The 13,380-nt window shown below is 43.6% G+C and overlaps 1 protein-coding gene across 8 annotated transcripts in view; it reads right to left on the bottom strand.

Annotated features, from left to right (window-relative positions):
• Positions 1-13,380, bottom strand: part of samd11 (sterile alpha motif domain containing 11) — a 280,049-nt gene that overhangs the window by 140,946 nt on the left and 125,723 nt on the right. For all 8 annotated transcript variants that reach the window (XM_048615172.1, XM_048615168.1, XM_048615167.1 and 5 more), the window contains one exon: positions 8,825-8,949. In XM_048615172.1, coding sequence (XP_048471129.1) covers positions 8,825-8,949 — 125 coding nt within the window. The remainder of the gene's footprint in view (positions 1-8,824; positions 8,950-13,380) is intronic.

Here is a 13,380-nt window from a genome sequence, read left to right as displayed (position 1 = left end):
CCCAGCTACTACCCTCACACACACACACACACCCACACCAACACCCCCTACCCCTCTCCCGCACACACACACACACACACACACACACAGTGACCCCCCTCCCCTTTTCATTGAAACAACCACACACACAATGACCCCCTCCCCTTTTCATTGAATCAAACACACACACACACAGTGTTTTCAATCTCTGTCTATTTTGATCCAACAGCATCAAGTGATTAGGATCCTCTCATTAAACATGCATTAATCTGCACAGATGCACTAGTTGCTTCTGGGCAAAGATGAAAAGCCCCTGAGCCTTCCCCTCCCAGCCCCTGATTAGATACAATCTGAAAGAACAGCACATTGCAGCCTGCACAGGGCTCAGATTCTAAACCACTAAGCTCCAGCTCAGTCTGTTGTCCAGACAGGACTAGCTGTCAGCTTGCAGGCAATCCAGTTCCTGAGGCTGTAACTATGGCGAGGCTTTGCATTTTGTTTGTTTGTTGCCGACACCTGGGGCAGCTGTAATGTCACCCTCTCAAATTTAACTGTACCCTTTTCCCATCAAGGTGCCTGCATTGTGGCGACAGACACACACACAAAGCTATCTCCGACATCCCCTTCCCCACAAAAGGACCTCCCCAATATGGGAATTCAAATGATTCGAGTCACAGCAAACCCCACAGTCTGCTCCAGCGCAGTGCAAAGATTGATTTTATTCCCCCAATGCAGCAGCTGAGTTCATTCTCCCTTTCTACAATCAAAAGAGAGTCAATTAAGAAATATTGTGTGTGGCTTCAAATCCCACCAATCCCTGTTAGTGTAGCAAAAGCCATGATTATAACAATAACAGACGAAGTTATGTGGCCACAAGTGTGAAATGCTGAGATCCATGTTAATGACATTTCACTGTATTTAAGAGCATCCATATTTCAGACACTTCAAAATACGAACAATTAACACTGATTGCTGTTTTATGACAGGAATGATGCTCAAGCAATCCAGTGTCCTGTCAGACCAAGAATTCACTCCACACCTATTCTAGAGATGTATTCAATAGTTAAATGTTAACATTCCACTTTTCTTGCAATAAAAAAAATCTGGTATTTTCAAGAATTAAAAGTCATTAGAAAAGACCATATCTCAAACCAATGGGTTTGTTTCGTGGAGCAACTGACCTCCAATTTAGTAAATTTAGGAAGTTTTCACATATTCATGGACATTCATCAAATTGTCTTCCTGTTCTGTTGAGTCGATTGTCCGAGCTGCATTCAGACCCTTGGGGCTTACAACAATGAATTCACAGAAACATTAGCACAATTTGTTTCCCTTTTGTGAATGGGCCCTGAACGTCTGGGGTAAGACTGTCACCTTTACAGTATGGAAGGGGTGGGAATGGGGATGGAGGTGGACAGTAAAGGCAGAAGTGGAAATGGGGGTGGAGACAGAAATGGAAATGGGGTTGAGGTGAAGGTGAAGTTGAGGTGAGGGTGGAGATGGGGGTTGATATGGGAGTCGAGTGAATTTGAGGGGGGTAGATTGGGATTGAGGTGAGGGTAGAGGTGGGGGTTGGGGTTGGGGCAGTGGTGTTGAGGTGAGGGTCGAAATGGGGTGGAAGTGGAGGTGGGGACAGAAGTGATGATGGAGGTGGAGCTGGAGGTGGAGGTTAGGATTGAGATGGGAATTAAGGTGGGGTGGGGATGAAGTGGAGATTAGGATTGAGGTGGAGATGGTTGTGGGGGCAGAAGTGGAGATGGAGGTTAAGGTGAAAGTGGGAGTTGAGATGGGGAGGATGGAGGGGGTGTCACATGGTAGACTCCACCAAAGTAATCTTCACACCATTGAAATGGACACAGTGCTGTCCAGGCTGTTTCTTTGAAGGGGTGACCTATCCCACCAGGCTATCATCCACATTGTGAAGGATCAAAAGCCACCTCATACACAAGCATTGTCCCAAGTTCTGGTCACAAACTAACCCGGGCCATGGCTTTAGACTTGCAGAGTGGTGGGACAGTGGGATTACAATTTGAATCCTTCCTCCATCGAGCTTCCAATCTCAGCTACACCCAAGTGAAAATATCATTGAGAGGAAGGATATGTATCTCCACACACTGGCAAGGAAGTTTGGATCAGGGGATTTCGGTGGTTCTGTCTTTTCCAGGTGATGTGTTCACATGGAAGCAGACCCCCTGACCCACTGAATGAGGGGTGTAGACTTTATGGGCGGAGGAGGGCAAAAAAAAAATTCAGTGCAGAAAATCCGAGTAGGAATTGATGACCCTGTGCCCCGGATCACCACAGTCTGAAATTTGTCATATGGAACAGAGGTAGACAGAATTAGACAAACAGGATCAGAGGATTGGGCTTGTTTATAGACACGGATCCAGCCGATTACAGGAGCACTAAATCCTTGCTTAATGCACAAACCTTCAGATTTGCTGCCGCACCATATTAGGCAGCCCTGACTGCTCATCCCCGTATGCATGTCTTTCTCAATTAAGATGAAAGGCATCTCCAGAAATCGCTTCAACTCAAGTTAAGACAGATGTGCTTGAAACAAAAACACCTTGATCTACTCTGTGGCTCTTTAGATCTTTTCAGGAGGAAAATTATATTGGTTCCACAGCAAGAGACAATTTGATATGTAAGTTGTGAATCTGTTTAAAATACTTGTTTGTGTGTGTGTTTTCCAATTCAAGGAATCTGCTCCAGCAGTTAACAACCCTACACTGGGAATCATAACCTCCAACCCTGCAATTTGGTCAAATGTCTAGACAAATTTATTTAAACCATTATTTTCAGAAAAAGCAAACAAACATCTGCTGCATTGGACTCTCTCTACCAATTTCCAAACTTTGACAACCGAGTAACAGATGCCTCTAAACAAGTCATTACGTACACTCTCTTTCACAGCAACTTGACTCTCAAGCAAGAATTTTGTCATACAAGATTTTGAACCAGGCCCAAAGGCTCAATCTCCAACTAAAGCTGGGTTTGTTGTCAACACTCGTCAGTTTCACAGAAAGATGAAAACAAAGAGTGTTCGTTTTGTCCAACAGCATCCCAAGCTTTGGAACAATTGTTCTTACGCTCTCCAATTCCCTTGACTCTACTGAAGGACTATTTGGGATTTTCAATCATTCCAATTCCTGTTCCACTCTCTCTACCAGTCCCTTTGCCCAGCCTGTGCCAGATTATTCCCATCTGGCCAAGCTTGCCCTTGAACCTATAAACTCAGACAACCAAAACCAGAGGCCACCACAGCACCAGCCCGTGTCCAACTCACAGGAGGATATCTTTTCCCACAGAGTCTCTGACACTGCCAACATTTCCTTTACCTTCTCCATGTGTCCAAATCCAGACAACCATTTACTGGACAGAGATCCACCTGGTGGATGAGCTAGAAATGGCAGAAAAAACCTCTTCCCAGGGATACATTCTGTTGAGGACATGGTTTAGTTCAACTGTCTGTCACTAAATATATCAGGCTTCATTATTCCACAGTAGATGATGAATTAGTGCAAGAACAGCCTGAAAAGCAGGGTGAGAATCTCTGACCTTGGAACTGTACAAAAATCATACATCTGTAATGAATGCAGGTAAACTCCAAGTTACTCAGAAACATAGGCTGCAACTGACCCAGTCAGTAGATAGTTAAGGGTGTATTGGGTATGCCTCACCCTCAGGTTTTCCCTCCACCTAATGGAATGCACACTGGGCATCGCCACAGGATAAGGCTGAGGGCCTGAGCTCACAGCTGCCACTGGCATGATGTTCCATGTTGACACTCAGATAGGCTTTGTCAAAACTGTGGCCTGCTGAAAGCAAAAATTCTGAGATCAACTCAACTTTACTCACCTGTAATGCTTCTTCCTCTTTGTGGCATATTCCCAATGTTCTTATGATAGTTCTATATAAATTGATGTTAGGTTTCCTTCCATTAATTAAACATTTACAATGTGTATATGAGGTACAATGGACAGTCTACAGGATTAATAGGAACCTTTAGTAAATGGTTCTTCCCCTCTTGTCAAAGCATTCTCTGCTGTGAACCCAATTGTGTGTTAATACTCCAATCAGTCAAGAACTCTACTTTGGGTTCCTTCTGTGCCTCCACTTGGAGTTCAGTCATGCAGACAGGAAAATTCTAGATCTGGAGCTTGGATTTTAAGCTGATTTGTTGTAGGAATGCTTTAGCGAATGAGGAATCCCCGCCCAGTGATCCCTCGCCTGGTATGTTTCATGCAACAGTGCAAATGGTCTGCCAACCTTTATGCCATGGTCCCTGGGATGAGGTACCAGAGGGAAGCCCAAGAGAAGGGAAAGGGCTGAAGAGAATATAACATTGGGGTTGATCTCCAAACAGCCACTCAAGTGTACAACCTGACATCCATGCCCAACAGAATTAGAAGAATCAAACTGAAGTCAGGTATGTTGAAAATATTTCGGGAAGAGACCAACTCCAGATCAGCAGCCTGAATCTGCTGATAGACACTCAGCATAGGTAAGAGGTAGGTTGGTTCACATCCAACTGCAGAGACTTGAGCACTGGTGTCCAATTCAATGCGGTATTGAGGAAGTGCTGCACTGACAGTGGTGCCATCTTTAGCATGAGATATTAAATGGAGGTCCCTAATGAGTAAAAGATCCCACGATTTGATTTGAAGAAGATCAAGGGATTTCACCCAGTGCTGCAGCCAATGTTTACACTTGATGATTTTAAATGAGCAATCTGCTCATTGTGACATTTCTAACGGGAGTCTGCTGTGCGCAAGCTGCCTGTCGTATTTCCACCTTCCAATGGAGATAACTCTTCAGAAGTACCTCATTACCTGTGTGGCATTTAGGACACAGAGTCTGTGAAAGGTGTCATATAAATGCAAGCTCTTTCTTCATTTAAGCAAAGTTCGAACAGTTGCTCACCTGGCCAGTACAAACAGGACTAAAATAAAACACTCCACATCTTGTGGACCAAATTCGATTTGAAAATAAAAATGCTTTGAAAAATATTTGGCTGAAATGACTGAGCGCCCTGAAACTGGGACACATGATGTTCCATGACACTGGTCTCAGGTCTTCGTGAACTGCGAGGAACACAAATCTGCTCCAAGGGCTCACCACAGCAACAGAAATATCTCAATTACTGATGCTGCTAGGACTGGCTCCAGCTTGGATCAATACAGCAATTAGATTTTATCAACACTGAGCCCTCGGCCTGTGCATCAAATTCTTTGAGCAGACGCCAAACTTAACCGCACGACTTGAAGCTCGTGTATCTTTGAGCAGTATCGTTACTGAATTTAAGAAACACTTAGCCCAATAATGATTGTGAGCATTCCGGGTAGTAACAAAACACCAGCCTCTCAGCAATTAGCCGCCAACATTAACCCAGTTTCTTGTTCTTGTCCCTGAACTGAATGCAGGCAAAGAATCAACATTACCTACATCTGACTACTTCTGATAAAATCAGGTGTCTGTCTAAGTTATATTGGGTGTAGAGATTGTGGGTGTCCAAATTAAGTAGTAGGAGTCAGTTAGCTCAGTGGGCTGGATGGCCAATAGCATGGGTTCCGTTCGCACACCAGCTGATGTTACCTTGAAGGACTCTTCTCCTGAACATCTCCCCTTGTCTGAGGCATGGTGACCCTCTGACTAAACCACTACCAGGCGTCTCTCTTACGAGAGAGCAGACCTATGGTCCAGTAGGACTATGGTGACTTTACTGTTAATCAAGGAGTTTAAAAATGTTAAAGGACTCAGTAGTGGGGACATCCATACACATGCTACCAGGAGATATGGAGGAGAGGTTGGGGGTAAATGAGTCTGGAACTAACGGTGTGGACTTTTGAGGGGCTGTGCAATCTTCTTCTATTCTAAATGCACTGCATTGACCAGGACAAAACACGAGTGATTACAATCATTGTAATTCAGTTAACTCAACGATGTGAGCTTTGCAAATGACACTATCCTCTTTATCAACACCAGTTCCCAATCCCACGACCTGCATCGAATGAAGGAGCAGGTAGTCATTGCAAGGGAATCTCACCAACTCCAACATTGCCCTCCAAGTTATTTACAAGCATGACTAGGAACTACATTGCCATTTCCTCATTGTCACCGGGGCAAAATCCTGGCCCTACCCCCAGAACATCACTATGGGTGTACGGACGCATACGGCCTGAAGTGGTTCAAAGCGGGGCTCAACTTTCCAAGCCCAACATTGGCCTTGTCAGGAAGGCCCATATCCCAAAAATACAATGCTAAAGGTTATCATCCCAAACTGAATAAGATTCTCTGAAATTCTGTCCTCCATATTTAATATGGGTGTTTCAAACAGCATGCAAATCGGTGAAGTAGGCCATTCAGCCCCTCAAGCCTGCTCCACCATTCATTGAATCAGCTCATAATGCCCTCAATTCTATACTCCCACCATCCTCCAATAACCTTTGACTCCCTCGTGAGATAAAAATGTATCTGTCGCTGCTTTAAAACTATTCAATGTCCCTACCTCCATGATTCTCTGGAAAAGAGTGTGTTCCAAATACTCATGGACCTTCTGAGAAAAAGAAATTTTCGTCATCTACGTCTTAAATGGAAGACGCCTGATTTTTAAACTGTGTCCTTTAGTTCCACGAACCTTGAACTGAAGATAAAACCTCCATTTAACAATAAAGATAAATGGATGTCGTAGGGATACATCATTGAGCCAAAGGTACAATTTTGTGCTGTCGGTTGTGAACCAGGAAAACAGGCTTGCATAGCCTTCAAATGAACACACCATTAAACTGATGAGGCAAGCTTGGATTCATTTTGGAGCACTGAATGTCAGTACAAGTCAGCTCTGGTGAAAGGTGTAGAGAAACATCTCTTCTTGCAAATGTTGACAGATTCACTGTAATGTGCCAGCAGCATTTCATGATGGAGTCTGAATGATTGGGGAGTGTGTGAATGTAACCAATGAGAAACCAGTTTGAATTGGGTCATCCCCTACCAAACGGATTGCAGACTAAGGGCAGTAAAACTCTCTCTACAATGAGACCACTATTGTATGAATACACAGGAGGCTCACAATTGGGGTCACATTCTCTCAGCTTCTGAGGAAGCAGATAAACCCACCAGTACTCTCAATGGGTCCAAAACTCACTGAACTTTGCATCCATCTGCAAAGCAATCCCATCACTTGCCTCACCGTGCACTGCAGTCAGCAGTACAACTGAGTATCGTACTATTCAAGTATTGATTAGTAATAGTCTAACTGTAGCCCCATATCTCATTCATCGCTTATAGAAAGCACAATAAAATATTTGCACATCTAAATTCCATGATGATTTCTATTTCCATCGAGTTATTCAAATTTCCACGCAGAAATGTTCAAACCGAGCGAAGCAGTTTTGCATAGATACAATTGGTTGATTGAGTCTTGTTGCCTCAACTGAACAGAGGGGTAGAAGGATAGACTTACATTTATATAGTTCCTTTCACAACCTCAGGATGTTCTGAGGTGTTGCTTAACTGTAAATGTTTTTAAGAAAAGGTAAAGTCACCTTAGTCCCACTCTCTCATTAGAGAGAGACAACTGGTGATGAGTTTAACCGGAGAGTCAGAACACCTCATGTGAGGGGTGAGATTGAGAAGGCAGAACCTCCATGTTAACCCCAGCCAGTGTGGGAATTGAACCTGCACTGATGGGGTCCATTTGCAATACAAACCAGCCATCCAGCCAAGGACATTTATTATAAATCAGGAAAAGTAGTGCAAATTAGCAAAACAGCACAGGCTCCCAAAAGAAATGCTTTTGAAATGTGTTCGTTGTTGCAATGTAGGTAACACATCAGGCTAACTTGTGCACAGCAAGCTCCCACAGACAGTGATGTGAGAACAGTTAGATAACTGTTTGTGTGATGCTCACTGAGGATACTGCAAATTACTCTCCCGCTTTTCTTGAAATCGCAGCATGGGATCCGTTACATCCACCCAAACTGGCAGATGTGGCCTTGTTTTAACATTTCACCCAACGGAAACAGCACCTCAGACAGTGCAGCACTCCACTGGAGTTGCAACCTTGAATTTACAGGGAGGGATTGAACACTGAACCTTGTGATTCACAGCACAAATACGCTATCAACTGGGTCACGTTGACGCAGACTGGAAAGTATGCAACTTTGCAGCCCTCAAAAGATTTTTAATATGAAAAATTAATAGTTACTAATCTGCTAAAGTTCTGTTTTGTTATAAAATGTATGGAAATTCTAGGTAGCTGTGACATTGAGCAACAATAAGTGGTATCATAACTTTGCTGGATCAGAGTGCAGTCAAATCCTTAAACCGGTAAATCTCAATCAATAGCTGAGAGGCAAGGATTTCACATGGTGTGTCACTCAGCCACACAGATTAGCAGGTCCCAGATTTAATTGCAGGTCTCTGGTGTGTTAATGGGACTATGTCTGGCCCCAGAAACCCTATCTGAAAGAAACAAATAAACTATCCCTGATTACTATCCAGTGACAGTATCTCCTTCCACTCTATGGTTCAATAGCCCATTGATAAGCACTCAGTAAAACTCACACATGGACACTCAGGTATTGCAAAGTGTAGGTGAATTTCACCCACCACAAGTTGGTGTCCTCGAAAAAGGAGGAACAAAGTCCTCTGAAGAAGGGTCTAGGTCCGAAACGTCAGCCTTCTTGCTTCTCTGGTGCTGCTTGGCCTGCTGTATTCATCCAGCTCTACACCTTGTTATCTCAAAGTCCTCAAAAAGTTCATTTTTATGAAAATCCACAATTATTCATTTACAAAACTGATCAGTGCAATGCTGTGTGTGTGTGATGTTTTGCAATCTTACCAGCCTGTCCTGGGAGTAGGTCGATGCCATTTTTCTTGATCTCATTCCGACTTTGACCCTCTGGCATAACGAGCTGCCTGCTCTGGTGCAAGTTGGAGATGATAGTTGATAGATCACTCTCACGACTGCAACAGAAGAACAGAGCAGAATTAGGAAATCTGCCGATTCATTTAAAAACCCTGTCTTGTGTAAGGGGAGTCCAGAGGGATTTCATACTCCTGTGACACACGAGGTATCAGGTTGGACAAAAATGGAAATCTTTCAGATCATTCCATTCAGCACATTTATTTTTTTGTGTTCACCCTTAGTGCACAGTTTCAATATTTGCCATGTCAACAGAGATCCCAAGTAACTCAATGGAATGAATTAAACGCTGGAGTATCTTTTAACGAAGCAGATTCTAAATATTAGTAAGATGTCAAACAGTTTAATTGTTATTTCTGAATTACCAAGAATTTTGTGGCCCATTAAAATACTTTATTATGTAAAGAACTGAAACTGTCAATTTTCCATAGATGATTAATTAACAAGAAACAGCAACATTTTAAGGGGTAGGGTCTCTCAATACTCTACTTATGTAACAAAAACACTGTTTTCCAGCCTCAACAGGACAGGGCACATGATCAAACATTCAGAAGCTCCAGTAAAAGTGACTTAATCTGCCTTCACTGACAATTCATGACTGAAGATTTACTCCGGTCTGCCACATCAAATTCTACAGCTCCCCACACACTTCCAGCAGCCCTCATTCCTCACCCAATGTTCCCTGCTCCAACTGGAGGGTAGTTTTAATCTACTGTCTATCTCTGATATTCAGATAAGTTTATGTCGGGAAGTCCCCAGGCATTTGCTACATTTAAGTATTGTCCGTCTGCGGATTTTCAACACATTTTGAACACCAAACAATGCGGCTTCTCTCAAACATCCCCCGACCCACCCCTTCCCACCAGGCCAGCGTCTGCCTTCTCAAACCCTCGAGTCTGCTCCTGCGACCAACCTGAAAATCCGCCTCTCAGGTGGGATGTCTGTGCTGACCCTTCCACGTACACTCCCACTAATCTCACAAACGATCTTAAGGTGGGAATGAGGATTGAAGTAAATGCTGCACAGATTCACAGTCAAGCAATTTTGCTCTGATCCCTCCTGAGCTTGCACATTACCTGCGTTAATGCACAGTCAGTATTTTCAAGAAGTTTAAGAGATTATTTCAGAAGGAGTTACTAATCATTCCCCATTATGCTCATCAACAACTAGGCACCATGTCACAGCACAAACCAAGGAGTTGCTGTCTTACCTGCTATATCCACTGCAATCGAAACCATATGGTCTGACACTGTAAAGTGTTTTACATAATGTCAGTAGTATTGTTACGAAAAAAATAGTTTATTTCAATGATTAGTGACAGTTGAGGCAGAACGCTGTGGTTAAAGTCCCACTCAGGAAATTTGACACAACAGTCTAGGCTGACAATCTACAGCAGCACTGAAGGGATGATTGACATTTTTGGGACCAGATTCGTAGAATCCCTACAGTGGAGATTGAGGCCATTGAGCCCATCAAGTCTGTACTGACCCCCATCAAAACAGAATCCCATCCAGACTCTGACCCCCACACTTAACGTCACGTCCATTGACACTATGGGCAATTTAGCATGGCCAATCCACCCTAACCCACACATCTGTGGGAAGAAACCAGAGCACCCAGAGGGAACTCACACAGACACAGGGAGAATGTCCAAACTCCAGACAGGCAGTCATCCAAGACTGGAATCGAACCCTGGTCCCTGCTACTGCGAGGTGGCAGTGCTAACCACTGAGCCACCGTGCCAGAGTTTCAGATGATGCTTTAAAGCATGCCCTATCTGCCCACGCTGGTGGATGGAAGAGAACCCATGACCCTATTTTGAAAATGATCAAGGAAGCTACATCCAGTGCCCTCACCAAATTTTATCCCTCAAATCAACATCACAAAATCAGATGATCTGGACACCATCACGCTCCAGTTTGTGGAATCTTGATGTTCAGAGATTATCTGCTATGTTTCCTACAATACAATGGTGACTAAAGTTCAAAAATACATCATTGGTGGTAAAGTGCTTTGGGACATGGTGAGAGGCACTATATAAAATTTTTCTGAAGAAGGGTCCTGACCCGAAACATCAGCTTTCCTGCTCCTCTGATGCTGCCTGGCCTGCTGTGTTCATCCAACTCCACACCGTGTTATCTCTATATAAAATGCATGTGTTTCTTTCCTGGTTCCCTCATGTTCCTCTAGAAACCATCAAAGGGAGGTAGTAAAGGATTGAGGAAGAAAGCCAGAAATAAGTGATTAGCAGAGGTAGTGCACTGGATGAAGTTGGCATGGTGGACCAAATGCTCTCATTCCGCACCAAAATTTCTAAGATTCTATCAGAGAGAAACTGGACATTCGTGTGATCATTTTTTTTGTGTGAGGCAAGAAAAGAGCATCAGGCAAGTTGAAACGAACTATGTACTGTGATTTCCCTCCCAGAGATGTGAGCATTGATGGCATGGAAGTTGGTGACACCTGTTGTGTGACCATTGCAAGGAGGTGATTACGGGCAAAAGTTGGACACTTATGCAATGCAATGTTCCTAGGGGTAAATATCACTCACCATGCGTCTTGGTCCACCCACGTCAACGCTACGGTCAAGAAAGTGCACCAACACTCTGCTTCTTCAGAAGGCTAAGGAAATTGGGCATGTCCACAATGACTCTGACCAATTTTAATAGGTGCACCACAGAAAGCATCCTACTTGGGTGCATGACAGCTTGGTATGGCAACAATTCTGCCCAAGACTGGAAGAAATTACAGAGTTGTGAATGTAGCCCTGTCCATCCTGAAAACCAGCCTTCCTTCCGTGGAGTCTGTCTACACTTCCCACTGCCTCGGGAAAGCAGCCAACATCAAAGACCCCTCCCACCCCAGTTACACTTTCTTCCACCCTCTTCCATCGGGCAGAAGAAACAAAAGTTTGAAAACACATACCAACGAATTCAAGGATTTTTGAATGTTTTTGAAGAAGGGTCCCTGTTCCTCCGATGCTGCCTGGCCTGCTTTGTTCCTCCAGCCCCGTACTGTGTTATCTCGGACTCCAGCATCAGCAGTTCTTACTATCTCCAACAAATTCAAGAACAGCTTCTTTTCCACTGTTATCAGACTTATGAATGGATCTATCATATAGTAGAGTTGATCTTTCTCTGCACCTTCTGTGTAGCTGTAACACTATATTCTACATTCTGTTCTATTACCCTGATATACTTAGGTAAGGTATTATTTGTCTGGTTAGCACATAATGCAAAACTTTTCCCTGTATCTCTGTACATGTGACAATAATAAACGAAATGAAATCAAATGGGTCACCAACAGAATGCGCTAGAGACCCCTAAGTTTCAGGCTTTTAGTGTCCAAACAGGTGGCTCCTTATAAACAGTCCCCAGTTACACGAATGGTCAGGATAGGGTGTTCATTACATTATTTTTGTGGAGCTCGAATGATTGCTGTTGTTGCTGCCTCCTTCAGTCCACACAATTTAAATTGGAGTCCGTGTTCTCATCTTCAGGGCATGGAGCACAATTGTGTCACCTGGTAATGATACCTGCTATACTGGTAAAGATACATACAGGACCTGTGCTTTAATTTTTGTTTAAATCACTTGTGGGACATAGGCATTGCTGGTTGTGCCAGCATATATTGCCTGTCCCTAGTTGCCCTTGAGAAGGTTGTGGTGAGCTGCTTTCTTGAACCGCTGCAGTCTACATGCTGTATAGACATGCCCTTTGTGATTGTAACACAATGGTCCGAGGTTGAATCCTATTCACCAATGAGCTGCCAGGGAAATCCAGTAGGCATCATTTAACCCATGTCAAAGAGAGCCAATAGCCAACATCATTTCTGCCTCATGCCTGAAGGCCAATTGGTGAAGTGCAGAACAAGAATCAATTTTCAAGCCCTTAATAAGCATTTATTTGCAAGCAGTATTTTATAAGCACGTACATCCTCACGCAGCAACCATACTTCCTGCCCATTCCTATTTATAGGGTCACCATTGAATCCCCAGTTAGTCCTCACTACCTGCATAGAACTGAACACAATTAATATACAATTAACACCTCAGGTCTACCATACCAGCACAAGGATCATACAACCTGTTTTATCTCCTGATCACACCTCCCATCACTCCCTCATTGCTCTGCTAATCACAGTTCGTGAACAAATTTAGAATTTAATGAAATGTAGCACTGGGGAACTGCAAAGTCTTACAATTAAAATAGTTCATTGCATCAAATCAAGACGCCAGCTCACAGTTCTTCCAAGGTAATAGAATCCCTGCTGTGGGGAAACACACCATTTGGCCTATCAAATCCACCCCAACTCTCCAATAAAAATCCTACCCAGACCCACCTATCCCTGTAACCCTGCATTTCCCATGGCTAATCCATCTAGCTTGCAATTTAGCCTGGCCAATCCACCTAAACTGCACATTTTCAGACTGTGGGAGCAAACCCACACAAACACAAGGAGAATGTGCAAAC

This window comes from Rhincodon typus, chromosome 31, assembly GCF_021869965.1.
Source record: "Rhincodon typus isolate 14 chromosome 31, sRhiTyp1.1, whole genome shotgun sequence".
NCBI classification, from domain to species: Eukaryota; Metazoa; Chordata; class Chondrichthyes; order Orectolobiformes; family Rhincodontidae; genus Rhincodon; species Rhincodon typus.
This window is presented reverse-complemented; position numbering and strand designations above follow the sequence as displayed.